The sequence below is a fragment of the Palaemon carinicauda genome, chromosome 31, assembly GCF_036898095.1.
Source record: "Palaemon carinicauda isolate YSFRI2023 chromosome 31, ASM3689809v2, whole genome shotgun sequence".
Lineage (NCBI taxonomy): Eukaryota > Metazoa > Arthropoda > Malacostraca > Decapoda > Palaemonidae > Palaemon > Palaemon carinicauda.
In genome coordinates this window covers 9,907,160-9,926,431 of record NC_090755.1, presented here as the reverse complement: position 1 = coordinate 9,926,431, position 19,272 = coordinate 9,907,160, and the positions used below count along the sequence as shown (strand labels likewise).

General features: G+C 37.3%; 1 protein-coding gene across 4 annotated transcripts in view; it reads left to right on the top strand.

Moving 5' to 3' along the window:
- dco (discs overgrown) overlaps nt 1-19,272 on the top strand; it is a 105,011-nt gene that overhangs the window by 20,672 nt on the left and 65,067 nt on the right. The window contains exon 1 of one of the 4 annotated variants that reach the window (XM_068354797.1): nt 4,602-4,643. The exons of the other annotated variants lie outside the window; for them this stretch is intronic. Within the exon in view, the coding sequence (XP_068210898.1) occupies nt 4,604-4,643 (40 nt within the window). The 5' untranslated portion in view covers nt 4,602-4,603. Of the gene's footprint in view, nt 1-4,601; nt 4,644-19,272 lie in introns of those variants that run through there. 4 annotated transcript variants of the gene reach the window in all.

Here is a 19,272-nt window from a genome sequence, read left to right as displayed (position 1 = left end):
AAGTAAGTGCAAAACAAGACTGCTTGACGTGGCGCAGGCATTTTCTCTATTGAGTACCCCTCTAGTAATTAAGTGTCAATAGAGGAGGAGGGAACAGTCACTCAAAAGTTTAAAATAGTCTATGGAAAGGAGGACATACGATTTGATAAATGAATAAATGCAAACATTCAGAACATCAGAACAGAGTCAATGTAAAAGGAAACAATCGCCCCAAGACATGTGTTACCGTCCTAACCATTTGCATCTAACCAAGAATTGTTAACAGCAAACCTTCAATTATTTAAACCATGGTACTCGCTACATATAATTATTTCACAAACTCCCCCGTTCTCTTATTCGCTTTTCCTCTCTCTCTTTCTCTCTCTCTCTCTCTCTCTCTCTCTCTCTCTCTCATTATGTCGAAAGCATGCTATTTTAATTGTTCATTACTTCTCAGTTTCTTTCCTTATTTCCTTTCCTCGGCGAGCTATTTTTCTCTGGAGCACTTGGTCTTATAGCAACCTTCTTTTGCAACTAGGGTTGTAGCTTAGCTAGTAATATGTGAATCTCTCTTCTCTCTCTCTCTCTCTCTCTCTCTCTCTCTCTCGCATGCTATTAAGATGTTTAGCAAATTAAATTTTCTGTAGAGGGAAATCTCATGATCAGCTCCAAAGCCTTTCTCCACTCAAGCTAGGACGAAGAAGGGCCAGGCAATGGCTGCTGATGACTCAGGAGATAGACCTATAGGCTCTCCCAAACCCCTAATCCTTAGCTCACAAAGATGGTGAGGTTGCAGCGACCTAAGAAACTGACGAGTTTGAGCAGGACTCGAACCCCAGTCTGGTGTTCACCAGTCAGGGACGTTACCGCATCGGCCATTACAAGTCTTGTGCGAGCGAATTCAAAAAGCAAATCACAATTCCCTTCAAACGAAACAAACCAGGTAGTGGAGCGTCATCCGAACCATCTGATTCATATCAGATGTCCCCCCAAGCAGTGTTCCTTGGTCCTTTTGTATAGTGCGTGTGGTATTAATAGCTGTTTCTATTTCTTAACTGTATGCTCATTTTCACGTTATAGCCATGTCAAACACGCTTGGAAATTGGAGATTTTTATGGAACCATTTCTTGGAGTAGATGTCTCTTATCTAATGTTATTTAATGGGAACGAATTAGAAATAATTTTTAACAAGATCCCCCTTTTTTCAACGAGAAGTTTGCTTTTATTTAACTTAGAAGTTTGCTTTTATTTAACTCATTAATGGGATATTCAAGTTAAAAGACTGTGGTTTGAAAATCTGTGATAAATGCAAATTGTATAAAAAGAGAAGAATTATATCTTAATCAGGACGAAAATGCTTTCAAGATAAAAATCTGACGACATAACATGGTGTATTCATATTGACATTCTCATGGAACCGCTGTAATCAGACACCGTTGCTGAAAATATTGGAAGTGATTATATCACAGATACGTGCGAGTCAAGACTTAAATTAACCCTTGTGACGTCTTGTTGATTTATTATCATCATTATTATTAGCCAAGCTACAACCTTAGTTGGAAAAGTAAGATGCTATAAACCCAAGGGCTGCAACAAGGAAAAGTAACCCAGTGAGGAAAGTAAATAAATAAACGATATAACACGTAATGCACAATAATGAAATATTTTGAAAATATTAACAACATTAAAACGGGCATGTCATATGTAAACTATAAAAGGACATGTCAGCCTGTTCAACATAAAAACATTTGATTGTCTCGGAAATGATGTACTTACGGCATGTTACGAAACTTAGAAAAGAGAATTTATGGGCTCATGAGCTGCCTAGATATAGTCTCGACTAGAACAAATTCCCCTAGTAAATTCTAACCTTATTACTTTCAAACATATTGGCAAACATCGCATATGCATTCAAACTAGAGGTTAACTACAAGTAAATTTTCTCTCTCTCTCTCTCTCTCTCTCTCTCTCTCTCTCTCTCTTGTCACGTTTGTGACAGTTGGTGCTGAAGAATCAAGGTCCATTGTGGCAATTGTTTCTACCGAACAAGGTGACCACTGCGAAAGTAGTCTGATGTTCATTGCCATTATTTTTTTTATGAAATTCGTAATTATAAATATTTTGTTACTGAGTGCCAGATTGCTTAGTGTAATTTGAAGTGCTGTTTCAAGTGTAATCTATGACGAATTAACTTATTACTACTACCACTAACTACTAGTCTAGCTACAACCTTAGTTGGAAAAGCAAGATAACTATAAGCCTAGGGGCTCTAACAGGGAAAAATATCTCATTGAGGAAAGGAAACAAGGAAATAAATAAACGATATAAGAAGTAGTGAAAAATTGAAAAAACACGATTACCAACATTAAAACAGGTAATTCATATATAGACTAAAAAAAGACTGCCAGCCTGTTCAACATAAAAACTTTTGCTGCAAGTTTGAAATTTTGAAGTTCTACTGATTCAACTACCTGATTAGGAAGACCAGTCCACAACTTGGTTACAGCTGAAGTTACTTGTATGTGTAATATGAGTGTTATGTCTTGGGTGAATTCGACTCATATGAGAAAGTAGTGTTGTCAGTGATAAGTTTATAAATTTGACGAATCCTAGCCTTTGCTTTAGCAGACGAATTGACTTAACATTTTGTGAATGAAGGAAATATTTGTTATATTAGATTAAAAAAAAGTTTTAATTATACACTTGAACATGTTTAATATACCTCATGTATGTTGTAAATATTTATTTGTACCAATTAGTAATTGCAATTGCCGTGTGTTTACTTATGACTGCTTTGTGTGAAGTGAGAGGCTGCTTGGATTATACTCGCCAAGGTCATCTTATTGTTTTTCTGGAAAAGAGAACGCCTGAAGGTGATGTGTATGTATAGTCTCCACGCTGTGCTTGCTTGCTTGATCTTGGTCGGACGTGACAGACAGACACACACATCCATTGAGGCAAAGAAAAAGCACGACGCAAGCAGCAAGCTTTGAATTATATGCTGACAAGACTGCTGCCTTCTTCGAATGCACACGTACTCCCAATGTTATAAGTTTTTTTTTTTTTTAACATATTCAACTGCCAGGCCCCTTCCTAGTGGGAGATTGAATTTCCCTTTGTGTGTGTGTTGGGGGGGGGGGGGGGTTTGAGATGAATGGTTAAAGAAAAAAATCTTTTTTGGGATAAGAGTTATGGGAGCTATTTTTCTGTATTTTCAAAAAAAAAAAAATCATTCATTTTGTGAAAGAGAAGCATGCACCGAATACGTCACATGTTAGCTTAATCATTTGTATAGAATAATTTTAATCAGTATTGTCTGTCACTCTGCACACACGCTCCTTGTTGGGGGTTACGTTTAGTAATGCATGAATTCATATTTCGTATAAAGTTTGCATGCAGTTTAACGTTTATATGTCATGCATAAGTGTTGCCAAGTCATGACCAGAAGGTATTTAATCGCCTGGAAAAATTACTTGTCAAGGTTCGTAGTGTGGTGTGTGCACTGTGGATCTGATAATGCATTGGCAATTGTGTATTGTTTGTTTCTGGGCTTTGTGTGTAGTAGGCAAAGCAAGCGAAGGGAGGTTTTTTTTTTTTTAATAAGTAATTTAATGTCATACAAACGAGGTTTGATAGACCTTACTTTAGGATTTGGATATAGGAAGCTGTGTGTTGGTGATCAAACCACAGCACAACAAAGGCTAAAACTTGGACTTAAGTAATTTTGTGAATAAATATGTATATTTTTTACACACCTATATGTATAATATATATATGTATGTATGTGTACAGTATGTGTACAGTATGTGTACAGTATGTGTATATATATATATATATATATATATATATATATATATATATATATGGGTATGTATATTTTATGTAATTGTTCAAAGCCTTAAGAAGATAAAGATAAAATCATCTGATAAGACCCTGAGTGGGTATGCGTTTAAGAGTGTTGTTGCTCATTGTTATGTAGTAATGCAAGAGTGTGCTACTTGAAAATAATGATTATAATTTTTCAAAGTATGAAACGAAAGTCTGGGTATCAATGACTGAAAACCATCGTATTTAAACAACTTTCTCCTTAGTTTGATGTGGTTTAGTGAGATATAAAAGTATTAATTATAAGGAATTAGTGACATTGAAAAGACTAGACACGTTGGTTTATTGACCCTGGTATTCTTCAAGGATATTCAACAGCATTGTTATGGCTGGGACTAGTGTGTGTGTGTGGGGGGGGGGGGGGGGTTGATAAGCTCTCATGGCCTTGGAGTTTCAATTGCTTGACTTTTTTTTGTACATGACGTTTAGGTAATGCATTCTATTGTTATTAATCAAGCATAAATAGTAGTTGATTTGACTTGTAGAGTAATGGTTTAATATCTCTCTCTCTCTCTCTCTCTCTCTCTCTCTCTCTCATAATATATATATATATATATATATATAATTTAGTAATATATAGAAATATTTTTTTCCCGTGTAAATTATTATTAATCGCTTGGATCCCATATGGACGAAGATTAAATTTGCAACGATTAAAATGTTATAAATTTAAATTATTTTGCCATTGGTGTTAATTTTTCCTCTACTAATATACTGTTTCATTTCGTTCCAGGTATGTATGATCGTGTCTTATCCACTCTCGTGTCCGAAAGATGCTGGTAAGTGTTAAATGGCACGTTAGGCACTTCCGTTAACACGCTCATACAAAGAGCAACTTGACATTTACTCTATTGTGTAAATAGCTTCAGGAAATTGGGGGAAATGCATTGAATTAGAGATGACGAACTGCTGTTTCCGGCAAGGAGGTCCACCCGGGGTCAGCCATGCTTGGTGGCGATTTCCTGATTAAGCAGGTGTCTATTAATGTCAGTGCGAAATGCCACAATTCATCCGAAATGCATTTGGCACCCTGAGGGATTGCCTGCGATAGCTGGCTGCGGTTGTCACCTTTGGCCACAAGGCGGGGCACTTGGTGGGTGGGTTTTGGAAGGGTCTGTATTCTGTGTTCTGCTCACCTGAGAGAGAGAGAGAGAGAGAGAGAGAGAGAGAGAGAGAGAGAGAGAGAGAGAGAAGAGATGCTTCTTATCTTGCTAGCATAATTTCAAGAGAGGTGCTTCATATCTACTAGCATAATTTAGAGAGAGAGAGAGAGAGAGGGGTTGCTTATTATCATGCTAGCATAATTTCAAGAGGTGCTTCATATCTACTAGCATAATTTAGAGAGAGAGAGAGAGAGGGTTGCTTTTTATGCTAGCATAATTTCAAGAGAGGTGCTTCATACCTACTAGCATAGTTTTGAGAGAGAGAGAGAGAGAGAGAGAGAGAGAGAGAGAGATTCATTTTGTTATTTATTGAATTTCTTAATTTTTTGGTCTTGAAAATGCCATGGTCTAGATGTGTCCCCTTGTTGCATACAAGTCTCTAGTGAATCATAATTTGTCTGTAAAGTGCTATCAACAATTCTTTAATCATGACTAGATAGGTTAAGTTCAGTTTCTATTTATATTTAAAATTTATACGTATTTTAAATAATTGTATAAATAAAAAAAAGGAAGAAACTCGTTAGCTTCGCGTTTAGTCATGTCATTGATTTTAAGGTTCTTTTGATTTGCACGTAAACACCCCCCCCCCCTTCTCTCTCTCTCTCTCTCTCTCTCTCTCTCTCTCTCTCTCTCTCTTTTGGAAGGCTTAATAGCTAGTTTTTTTTTTTTACCTCAGAGTAGAACAAGCGGACAAGTCATGGGTTATGTAAAGGTAATCAGTATGGAGTTCTAGTTGACAGAAGACCAGAAATGTCGAGTAAAATGAATTGACAATATCTCGAACGTGACGGATTAAGTAAACAGTTATTAATCTCTCTCTCTCTCTCTCTCTCTCTCTCTCTCTCTCTCAGACTCTCTCTCTCTCTCTCAGATTTATAGCACTACATGTAATTAGTTATTTCATAATTTTCTAAATTCGTAAAATATCAGTACGAGAATACTTGTTTAGAATATTTTATTCAATATAATAAAGTTGTCGTTTTTAGTTTTTGGTAAATTTTTCAAGTGTCACATTTGATACTTGTAAGAATTAGTTCCTGTATAACGAACCATAAAGGAATGTGGAATTGTATGTTTCATCTAAGGTTCGAATGTCAGCAATATTATATCTTTAAGATCCAAGAAAAGGTTTTCCTAGCGTTAAGATGGTGTGGATATACCCATTGAAATGGCCAACACAGTACGTATCCTAAAATATTGCTGTTTCAAGAATATACAAGTCGACCAAATCCTGTGGGTCTTGCAGTTCCTTGAAGGTTTTCATGCTGATTGGGACTAGATAAGCAGTCATAAAATGGAGGTGAATCATCTAGTTTCTATAACTTACAGACGGAGTCATGTTATTCGTCTTATGAGTTAAACCACCTTTTGGTATCTGACATTTAAAACTGTACCGAGCGTCCATAAACAATTTACTGTGCATCCCAGTTCACGCGATGATGGTGATATGCGTAAGATTAATAATGGCACACAAATTTTTATGCGTATTTTTGTAACTTTTATATTGGATTTACGAAGACCCTTTTCCCGTTAATTTTGTATGCATTTCATTGCACCCCTAGCCGAGGTATCATGCATATGCAAATGTTCTTGGGCGTTTCCTTTTTACTTTGAATATGGTTGACCCAAGTACAAACTCGAGGGTTTCTTACGTACACACACTCACACACACATTTTATATATATATATATATATATATGTGTGTGTGTGTGTGTGTGTGTGTATAATTGCGAATATAGACTGACAGAAAGCTTATAAACATATGCGTGTGGAAGGACATGCCTGAGACTTTTATCCTGCAGTGGACTAGCAACGATTAATAATGATATATAAATATGCTTAAGACGCTTCCATCATTATTAGTAGTCCTAAATCCAGACTGTGTTTGAGTCATCTTCGTCTCGTCCTAATAGAGTTCCGGTTTATGTAAACGGGAAAAAACCCTGAATCATGAGTTCAAGCTGTCATAAATCAGACTGAAAATTACTTCATTCGTTTTGTAGGCTCACGTAAATGTTTCGAGAGGCATATTTATTGAAGGTTGTGCTTGCGTAATGCCAGCGTCTTTTTCTCTCGTTTTGCGTATGTTAGCGAAGACCTTGTACAGTTTGCGTACTAGTTTTTGTTTCGATCCAAGGCCGTCGCCTGCATAGTGCCCCTAGTATACGAATAGTTAGGGGGGAGGGGGTTAAAGGATATATTGTGTATGCCTTAGAGGAATAATACGTTTCAAGCTCCCCTGTTGTATTTACGCATTCTTTGTTGGCATGAGGGTAATTTCTTGCTCAAAAAGCGTGTTTTGAACTAGTATTTGTGACTTACCCCCTGTCTCTCTCTCTCTCTCTCTCTCTCTCTCTCTCTCTCTGCTTTGTTGCCTTTGGTAAATTCTTTCTCTCTCTCTCTCTCTCTCTCTCTCTCTCTCTCTGCTTTGTTGCCTTTGGTAAATTCTTTTTATAGGATTGGTTTGAAAGATGATAGGTGCTGGAGATACTTGGTTATTTTCATAAAATCTTTAAAAATTCCAAAGATAATGAATGCAGTCTTATACTGTATATACATTAATACAATACATAAGACTATGATTTAAAGCTCATTATTTTTAATGAGGATGAACTTAGTGTGCCGTCAGTTTATATATTAGGCTTTGTGGTAAAAGTTCTTATTGTTTTTAGTTTTTTTTCCTTTGACCTTACGATGATGACCTGTTTGCATAACCTTAGGACAGTGACCTGTTTAGATCTGTATAACCTTACGACAACCTGGTTGTCTGTGTGACCTTAGAATGGCGACCTGTTTATGTCTGAGACCTTAGATCGACGACCTGTTTATATCTGCATGGCCTTAGGAAGACGACTTGTTCATATCTCCATGGCCTTAGGAAGACGACCTGTTTACATACAGAAGACCATAGGGTGATGACCTGTTTACGTCTGTGTGACCTTAGGAATACGACCTATTTATGTCTGAGACCTTAGATCGACAACCTGTTTGTCTGCGTGACCTTATGATGACCTGTATATGTCTGTGTGACCTTAGAATGCCCGTTGAATATCTGTGTACATCTGTGTGACCCTAGGACGACTGTTTAGGTTTGCGTGACCTTGTGTCAAATACCTGTTTACATCTGCGTGACTTTAGAACAACTATCTGTTAAGGTCTGTATGACCTTAGGCCGCCCGTATGACCTTAGGATGCCTGCTTGACCTTAGGACAACCTGTTTACGTCTGCGTGACCTTAGGACGTCTGCGTGGTCTTAGGTCAAGGACCTGTTTACGTCTGTGTAACCTTAGGATAGCAACCCCGTTTACTTCTGTGTGACCTTAGGACGACAACCTATTTACGTCTGTGACCTTAATGACGTCTGCGTGACGTTAGGACAACGACCCGTGTACAGCTGCGTGTGTGGTGTACGGGTATTGTAAATGATTAAACTGGCTTGACAAGGCTTATAAACAAAGAACAATTGTCTTAGTCATTCACCATCGTTATCATCATGATTTTTTCTAGCAGATTACACAATTGAGCGTGTTTTGTGTGATGCGTGGAATGACACTGACTAGTTATATTTTTATTTTCTTAACTTCACTACAAAAGTTAAGACTTGTGTCATTGGTTCAATCACGTTTTCACCTTGACTCACGCCCCCACCTCTCTCTCTCTCTCTCTCTCTCTCTCTCTCTCTCTCTCTCGCAATGTATCATAATTCAAAATATTAATGACAATATGCGAAGCTATTTTTCGTTACGATAATGTCGATGTCACGATTTACTTGCAGTAATATCGAGGTCATAATTGACTTGCAATACTGTAGAGGTCATACATAACATCAAATCACAATTGAGGTGTCAAAATGTACGCAGTTGAGACCAGCAAATTCACAGTAGCATCGTGCAAAGTCTTGGTAACAACCATCCTGGAATTCACACTGCTCTTAATCACGGTTCATAATATATAGTGATTTCGTTAACTTCATATCTTTGTATACTGTTTCATTAGATAATAAATCACCTTTATTTCATTTAAACGAGATTGATTTTATCATTCTTTTTCGGCATGGCTTCTGAGAAAGAGGCACACAGTTTGCTGAAACGGAAGAGAGATTTCTGGCAGCAGATGGCATAAATTGGCCGGAAGAGCTGAGGACCCCCACATTAGAATTTTCCCTTGGTGGAATCTCTCTCTCTCTCTCTCTCTCTCTCTCTCTCTCTCTCTCTCTCTCTCTCTCTCTCTCTCTCTCTCTCTCTCTACTCGAAGTGCAAATTGTCAGAAAGTGAAACCTATACTGAACATACCATTGAGTTCTACGCAACCAGGTGTAGCGTTTTATCAGCTTTCCGCAGTGCAACACACACACACACAAACACACACACACACACACCACACACACACACACACACATGAAAGTCGCTGGTGACTTGTTTTTAGAAACAGGACATACCAGTTTTGAGACCTGTCCTTCGTGACCTTGAATTAGCGTGAGTCCCTTCGTCTCCTATATTTATCCTTCGTCTCCTATATTTATAACAGAAGGCCGAGAAACTAAATTCATCATTTGTCAAGTAACCCAAAACCTAGGTTACAGAAATGGTTCAATCTGATTAATCCCTTTTATCGAAAGTTTTACATGAAATTAAAAAGGTCAATCAATAAATTATTTTATATCTTAATAAATTAGTGTATGCCTAAGTGTAGCTTTCTTTTGTTATACTTGATAACGCAGACTGTGAAATCTATTTCCACACATGAATTGATTCGTTGTGGTTAATAATCGGCCGTGATGAATTACATTACCAGGAAACAATGCAACAGTTGAGTATAGCTGTAAAAGGACTTATTATATTATTATTATTGTTATTATTATTATTATTATTTGCGGATCTTTACTAAATGGTAATGACGGCTGTATCCTGCAAGGTCTCTAGAATATATACACAACATTTAGGTCTACAAAATACAGTACGTATTAGAAAAGTAGTCAATAGAATATAGGTATTTAAGAAAAGTCAGTAGAATATACGCATTATGTAGAAAATGTCTTTGAAATGTTCGTGTTATTTAGTGTCTATGGAATATACGTATTATTTAGTGTATGGAATATACGTATTATTTGAAAAACAAAATACACGTAATATTTAGAGAAAAAATTAAAATATACGTGAATAAAAAAACAATATAATATACGTATTATTTAGAATGTATAGAATACACGTATTATTTAGAATGTCTATAGAATACACGTATTATTTAGAATGTCTATAGAATACACGTATTATTAGAATGTCTATAGAATACACGTATTATTTAGAGTGTCTATAGAATACACGTATTATTTAGAAAGAATGTCTATAGAATATACTGTATGTATTATTGAGAAAAAAGTCTATACCATATACGTACTGTTGAGAAAAATCTATAGAATATGAGTAATTATTAAAAAAAATCTAGAATATACGTATTTAAAAAGGCCTAGAATAAACTTATTATTTAGATTTTTTTTCAATCTTTTTCCTATGCCCTTCAGGTTGTCAGATACAAGGTTACAACGTCAACTGTATGCAGGTGAAGTTCAGCTCCTGCTACTGTCACATTCAAGAGATCTTTAAGGTTACCATAACCCCCCCCCCACCTCCCTTGTCTCACGCCCCTCCTTACATTTTAACATTCCTGTGACGTGTCAGAAAGAAAGAGTTGTTTGTTTACTAATAGTTTGTACTTTTTAACTTAGATTACCTTAAAAATTTTCAAATTTCTTCAAGACTTTTCAAATTACCTTAAGACTTTTCAAATTACCTTAAGACTTTTCAAATTACCTTAAGACTTTTCAAATTACCTTAAGACTTTTCAAATTACCTTAAGACTTTTCAAATTTCCTTAAGACTTTTCAAATTACCCTAAGACTTTTCAAATTTCCTTAAGACTTTTTTCAAATTTCTTAAGACTTTTCAAATTTCCCTAAGACTTATATTCAAATTTCCTCAAGACTTTTTTCAAATTTCCTTAAGACTTTTCAAATTTCCTTAAAAAAATTCAAATTTCCTTAAGTTTTTCAAATGTCCCTAAAAATTTCAAACATTTCCTTAAATTTATAGGTATTAAAACCGAAATGACCTCAAAAGTATCATTAGCTTTAAAAATTACCCAAGAGACCATGCAAATTACCTCAAACTATTGTCATTTCCTTAAAAATTTAAACCCTGTACATTAACTTCCTCACTCTGTGAATATATAAATTTCATGTTCGTGGGAGAAGATATGATATTTTGTTATTCAATTTGGAAGTAATCAGTAATTCAAACGTTAAATTATTTTTCAATTCTCTTGGTTGACATGCCATACTTCATGCTTTATAAATCTCGCTTTGATTTCTTATTTACTTAAAACGCATCTCCTTCTAAGAGGCTGATTTGTAGCTGCTTTCGCGTTGGGGCTCCACACATTTTCATTCATCCCCCCCCCCCTTTTTTTTTTTACCAAGCAGTTTGTACTACTATCTCGTAAATCAGGAAACTGTGCATAAAGATACGTTGAAAGCTTAATAAGATCCCGCTGTTGTTGTTATTATCATCATCATCATTATCATTGCTATTACTAGCTAAGATACAACCCTAGCTGAAAAAGAGCAAGATGTTATAAGCCCAAGGGCTTCTACAGGGAAAAATAACCCAGTGAAGAAAAGAAATAAGGAAACTACAAGAGAAGTAATGAACAATTAAAATAACATATTTTAAGAACAGTAACAACAATAACGTTTCATACAAACTCCAAAGATTTATGTCCACCTGTTAAACGTATAAACATTCTCTGCAAATTTAAACTTATTTTTAATTTCTTTAGGCTTTAATTAAGATCGCAGGTGTATTGGGAGAACCTTTGGAGATAAAGGGGCTTGAGCCAGCTTAAAATTCTGTGAAATCGATATCAAAATTGGAGCTGGGACCCACCCACGACTGAAGAAGGATCCGTGCAGGTCTGCAGTTTAACTGCATTAACCATATTCGAATAGAGTTTTATCTTAATTGGGTATAAAAACTCTCTCTCTCTCTCTCTCTCTCTCTCTCTCTCTCTCTCTCTCTCTCTCTCTCTCTCTCTCTCTCTCTCTCTCCAAGAGCAAGCAGATGATAAGACTAAAAAAGTCGTTGACATCCCAAATCCTTGTAATTCTCTCTCTCTCTCTCTCTCTCTCTCTCTCTCTCTCTCTCTCTCTCTCTCTCTCTCTCTCTCTCTCTCTCTCTCTCTCCATTTTTATGTACGGGAGATCAGCGGGATTAATTACTGCAAGTGAAATGTGTGTGGTTTTGGGACGGGGTTTGCAAATCGATTGATATGCACATGAGGAGATGATGACGCCGAGTTGCAGAGGCCAAGGAAAGGCTGGTTGGGGGGGGGGGGGGGGCGTTGTTTGGCGATAGGTGGTGAGGTATAAGGATTTCTAGTAGAGGGGTTCAGGTTGAGTATCTGTCCACCCCGATATGGGTGAAGATATGACCTGTTCATGTTTTAAAATCTTCATCTAATACAGAGTAAGAGTTGTCAGGTGGTGGTTTTATTTTGGCTTGGGAGGTGGGGGAGGGAGAGGGGTATTGGGTGGGTGGAGAAGTGGAGAGGTGCCAAGGACGTAGTACATTTGGCTGAGAGAGAGAGAGAGAGAGAGAGAGGAGAGAGAGAGAGAGAGAGAGAGAGAGAGAGAGAGAGAGAGAGATTTTTTGGCACTCCAACGGTGTAAGAGACTTGTTTTCCTCCTGCAGGGTTGTATGTTGAGAACCTGGCACTGAACTAAGACTGATGATGTTACTGGGTCACCTGTCGTAATATCTAATTGGGCCAAAATGTTTTTGTGGTTTCCGCCACTCTTGTTCTGTTGCAGTACGGTACCGCTTATGCCTGGGAGATTTTCCTTCAAGTCACGCACTTCATGATTAAAGTGCCTTTTATTTTCCACTTGAGAGCAAGACTTTTCTTATTGACATGCTTTGGTGCGCTTATGTAACGTCTTAGTAGTGTCCCTGAGATGTGGTTTCTTATCTGTTCTCACGATACAGTGTAAAAGTTCTTTATATACAATTTGGACAAGTGAAACTTTCTTTAATATTGACTATTTCTTCGCCGTAAACGCATAAACTAGAAAACACACTTGAGTACAGACCTCCACCACGACAGCTTATTTCTCGATCTTTTGCTCGAACTTGACCTTTGACCTGATGCCTTCAAAACTGAATCACTTCCACGTCTCAACATAACGACTAATCCCTGAAAGTTTCACTACTCAATGAGTAAAATTGTGGCACGGAAGTTCTTCACAAACAAACAAAGCGGGGGCGAAAACATAACCTCACTCCAACTTCATTGGCTAGGTAAAATAAGCAAAGTTGCTCTTGAACCCTTAATCCATCTGGTCTGTTGAGGGTGATAATTTTATTTGAATATAACTGCCGTTTGTATCTGAATATTTTAATATTTAGATTTCAAATGGTCTTTCTTTGGGGAAAACTTTCGTTATTGATTGAGAAAATGATGTAGTTTTGTATCGTAAAATCAATTGGCCCATATATATGATGTTTAATGTAGCTTCCAATAATCGTAATCGTAATTATCGTAGTTATTGTGTAAAATTTTTGAGAACTGTATGTGTCAGAGGGGAACTGAAGATAGTCAAAGAATTCAAGAGACTAATCCCACCAGCGGAGAATGCAGTGACAGTAGCACCCGTTGGCCGATTCTATTACATAGAAAAAAATATAGTTTAGGAAATGCCTACTATTTCTTGTCATTCTAAAGATACAAGGATTTCCGGTTTAATAAGAAACGTATTGAGCTAGAAAGCGCCTCTAGTGTCAACGAATCATTAGAGAATCTGCCAAGAGGAAATACCAACTTGGATTTAAAGCCATATATGGTGTATCAGTACAAGTTGTTTAATGTAACTTGTACTGATATTATGTCATTTGTCTCCTGAATCGAAGAATTTCATTGCCTCCCTTAAGGTGAAGCATGTTGCTCTGGGGATAAACGATGAGGCCAGATCCTGCATGCTTGATCGACTTCTGCTTCCCTTGTCTATACCATTTAGCGTCAGGTTCAACTTTGCGAGCTTAGTCCATTGTCAAAGATTTCAGGCATAATTTATACATATATTGGAGAGCGTGACCTTGGAGTCACGAACTCGTAGTACAGAATTATTATCAGCGGGCATCAAAACTTTGAAGTTGTCTAGTTTCAGTTCCAGTTTCGTCAGAATAGATGCTCACCAGAACGTCAGCCGGGCGAGCCAAACCCCCCCCCCCCCACCACCACTGTGGTGTCCAACCACAGTAATGGCCTCCCCAGTAAACAGCTTAAACTCGCGGTCCCGGTCTGGGATCGATTTGCTGCCATGCTTATGTTAGGCGAACAAGTTACCACTGTACGAGCTAGGCTATATAATGACTCTCTCTCTCTCTCTCTCTCTCTCTCTCTCTCTCTCTCTCTCTCTCTCTCTCTCTCTCTCTCTCTCTCTCTCTCTCGTTGATGTAGTTATCAAACGGAACTTCCACCTGAGCGCGAGTTTTGCATTCCCCGCATACCACACACAGACAGTCTCCTCCAGAGGCTTCGTGTAATTACTACTGCGGGTTACGCCTTGATAAAGGGTTTAACGATCAGTGAACCTCCCAGGTGATGGCACCGTAGGGGCTTAGTACCGTCACTGTGCCTCTTTTAGATCCACTGTAGGCATTGACTTATGGGCTTTTTACAGCTTTCCTTTGGCCCTTGGCTGCTCTTGTTTTGTATTTTCTTTTTAATGTGTTTATGTCCAATTGCTTTATTTTTTACTTCATTTCCAGATGCACTCCAGCGCTGGGCTGTATAGCCAAAATATAAAAATCCAGTCTACGATTATTGTTCTCCAATTTTCCTTTTTGGAGACAATCACGCTTGAATAGATATTAGATTAGAAGTCATAAATCTTAAGCTGTCTCCCTGTAAACATTTTATATAAATCTGAGGAATGTGAAGTGTCATGTGTTTTAATCCATATTTTGCAAGGCTATTGCTCACATAAACTGTAATTCTGTGACTGTTGTAAGGTATGTCGGCACTCAGATTTTTGCTTGTCATTGCAGAGGGGCCCACCTGATTTGAAGGGTTTCAAATCTAGTAAGTAATATTAATTTAGCAAAGTGTAATTAGCGATTTCGATCAAGTGGGGTTCAACCTTTTTATGAAGAGCTCGTTGTTACCTTGGAAACTTTTCCTGTCGCGTAACAAATCTGGTAGAATAATCTATAGCGTCGTCTTGTTCAATTCCTGTAAGGCGTTTCCAAATCAATCAAATCTAAGCCTTCGTCAAAGCCTGATAAACAGTTTCGTTCTAAGTGACAATCAAGCAACAGATAGGGTATCGATCTTTTACCTAAGGTCGTCGTGACGTGACCTATATCTGCCGGGACAAAGACACCTCATTTCTGGAGCACGGACCCAATTGTAATTTGTTGGCGACGCGCGCACTTTGATACAAAAAAATACTTAAACCTTTTTATTTTGCGTATTGAGATGTTATGGCTGCGTTGGTAATAAAAAAAAAAAGTACTCCAGAAACCTAGTTTACCGTCTTTATCCTCCTTCGTGAATGCAGTGTATTTCTGTTATTTAGGTGTAAACAATTGTTTATACATAGGGACTTGATAGACTATGAAGACTGGGAGGTATTGGTTGATAAATATGTTTTGATCCAGTCAAAACTCCTCCCAGAGCTCCTTGCATCGTAGATGAAGATGTAAACATTCAGAATTTAGTCTGGTAATCTTAATGTTTTTTTTTTTCCTCCATAAGAAATAATTTAAATGTCTTAATGGACTATAAGTTGGGCATCACACCCCTCCCTGTAAGAGTTGAACTTGACTCTTGAATTGGTAAAACTCCTCCATTTTTATAACAATAATCACAAACTCAGACCATCTTGTTTTCATAGCCATCTCTTTGGTCTGCTCCTATCTTGCGTTAGGTATTAATCGTCACGTTTCTTTATATAGAATAATAATAATATACGGGAAAATGAAGTCATTCTCATTCGATCTCACTACTGGGAACTTGTCTATTTAAATTTCCTTTATTTTCACCTTCATCTTTTCTCGAAACCAAGACTCAGTCAGTCTTCTAAAAGCAAAATGTTCTTGGAATTTAGTCTTAACTATACTGTAATGTTTCATCTTTGCTAATGTTTGTAACCGATGATGTTTGTCTTAGCTAAATCATTTATGCTAGGTATAGCATAAATGTCCCCTTATTTGCGCGCGCACAGCAATATTTTCTTAGGATCATACATGGCTCAGTTTCTGTTGCCACCTTCATATATTTCTCTTCCACTACACTGGCTCTCTTCGTAATCTCAGTTTCCAAACTTATTTTGTCTACTCGAGTAATTTTTTGCTAACTTGCCTATTGTTATACAATACTCAGCATTTTAACCTTTATATTCTTGAGTGCCTGTTATTTTTTTCATGGTCTTCATTCAGCCTTACACATTTTGATTTCAGTTTTAAATTTTCATTAACACTGCTATGCCAAGTGTAAATCAAGTATAAAATTTATAAGTTGGTCTGCATTAGTATCAACCATTGCATTGCTTCCGCGATATTTTTCCTTGACATTCTGACATAAAAAGTAAATATTACAAAAAGATAAAAAAAAAAAAAAGTAATTCCAGGTACGTAGTATTTTAATGCGATGACTTTAATTGGTATCCTTGACCTTCTGAGAATTTTGTCATGTCTGACTTACTGTCAAGTTAAGGTATTATAGACAATGTCTTTGTTTCGAGAAGAGATTTGGTAACAATCGTGCTGTTTGTCGCTTGTCATTCACAAATTATACTGAACTTTTATCTCCACAGTTAGGGATTTTTTTTTTTTACTTTAGTTATTTTTATTTTCTTGTATTCTATATTTTCGTTCGTTTTTATCTTAAGTTTGTCGTATTTCAAATAGCTCTTGGTGCATTTTTTCCTTAAAATTCCTCCTTGTGTAGATTCTATATATACAGTTTGAAATTCAAGTATCCCTTTTTACATGGTTTTCATTTACCACAACATTTAAGATAAATTTTCATATTCGCCTGGAGAGAGAGAGAGAGAGAGAGAGAGAGAGAGAGAGAGAGAGAGAGAGAGAGAGAGAGAGAGAGATTGAGATTTTAATCTTGATGTATTGATGTCCCACCCCCTTTCCACTAGTTCGTTTTATCCAGTTGAAGCGTTCTATGAAGTTGAGAGTGCCAACATGATTTCTGGCACTGTTGACAAGTTTGCCTCCAACTTCCCCAGGCTGTGAATCTTGCTTTACTGAGAAGACAAGATTTATCCGTCCTTATTCTTGGTAATTCGACGAAGAGGGATTTATTACCAGAAAGTATCGACAAGCTGACCGGTTAGATTATGATTCTTCTCAAAATTGGCTGTCGGAGATTCGGAGAGATTTTTCTATTTTTATTTTGTCGTAATGTTTAAGTTCCCTTCTTTTAAAAGCTGCTTTAAAGTATATTACGAATTTTAGAGGGCGTTGCCCTTCATTCGCTTATTCTTTGCTTATATCTTTTTACAGTAATGTGGCCTGCTTTACTTGGGTGTCCTAAATATGTTCTGTATTAATAAGTAGGGTAAAGAATCTCTCTCTCTCTCTCTCTCTCTCTCTCTCTCTCTCTCTCTCTCTCTCTCTCTCTCTCTCTCTGTAAATAGAATTAAAGAAAATAATGACATCTTGCATATCTCTCTCTCTCTCTCTCTCTCTCTCTCTCTCTCTCTCTCTCTCTCTCTCTCTCTCTTCTCTCTCTCTCTCTCTCTCTCTCTCAATAAATAAATAAATAAATAAATAAATAAATAAATAAAGAAAAAGAAATAAATAGAATTGAAAAAAATATTAGACATCTCGTACATAGAAGTCTCTCTCTCTCTCTCTCTCTCTCTCTCTCTCTCTCTCTCCTCTCTCTCTCTCTCTCTCTCTCTCTCTCTCTCTCTCTCTCTCTCTCTCTCTCTCTCTCTCTCTCTCTCTCTCTCTCTCTCTCTCTCTCTCTCATAATTAAACGTAACACATGCTTGTACGATTAATAATATTACAATTAAATGATAATCCTAGCCAAGGTTAACTGTCTTTATCGTATTATTAAACCTCATCACATATGCCAGCGTGGATGGTGAGTGATTCATACTCCCTCTCTCCTCAGCTATTTATCACCTTTGGCTCTGCAACCGTAGCGATGATTACATTACAATAATAATGTTGATGACAGTAATGCCTATTGGGGTCACCTTTGTTTTGCAATGTGGCAAAAGTTGCAGCATGCCTGCTGCGATCTTCCCTTTCACTCGACTTTCCTCTTCAACAATGCCATCTTATTTTTTGCTCGACCCCTTTCAGCCTCTCTCTCTCTCGTCTTTGTCTTGGTGCAAGCACGCTCACGCACATCTTAGAAGTGTCAAATTCAAGTTCTCCAGCGTCTTGGGTGTTGGTTTACCTGCGTGAAACCCAAAGCACAATATTTTGGTTTTGTTCCTATTTGTTTACTTTATATTTTCAGGTGTATTCCCAAAACTTTTCAGGTGTGTTACAGCACTGCATTCTCAGCACTTTCAGTTGCATTGCAAATTCTCTCCTCTCTCTCTCTCTCTCTCTCTCTCTCTCTCTCTCTCTCTCTCTCTCTCTCTCTCTCTCTCTCTCTCTCATTAACATTATCACATATGATACTATGGTATTAAATATTTCAATTGAATAATCGTGATTGCTGCGCTCTCTCTCTCTCTCTCTCTCTCTCTCTCTCTCCTCTCTCTCTCTCTCTCTCTCTCTCTCGCTCGCTCTCGCGCTCTCTCTCTCTCTCGCTCTCGCGCTCTCTCTCTCTCTCTCTCTCGCTCTCGCGCTCTCTCTCTCTCTCTCTCGCTCTCGCGCTCTCGCTCTCTCTCTCTCTCTGGCTCTCGCTCTCTCTCGCTCTCTCTCTCTCTCTCTCTCTCTGACATAGCAGAAACATAAGAAAATCCTGCTGTATCTGATTGCCCTGTATCTTCATAGTCTGAATTTTCACTGCCTTCCCTTATAACACTCGTGTATTGTTTTTTTTTTTTTTTTTTTTGTATAACGGTTTATATTTGCTCGGATACTGGTTTAATAATGGTTTAGTTCTATACCCAAGTTTCTCCTGTTAGTAAAACTCTGGTCACTTACTATTTCTTCGTTTTGTCTCTTAATACAGCCATTGCTAGGAATTTCTCGTTGTTAGAAAATG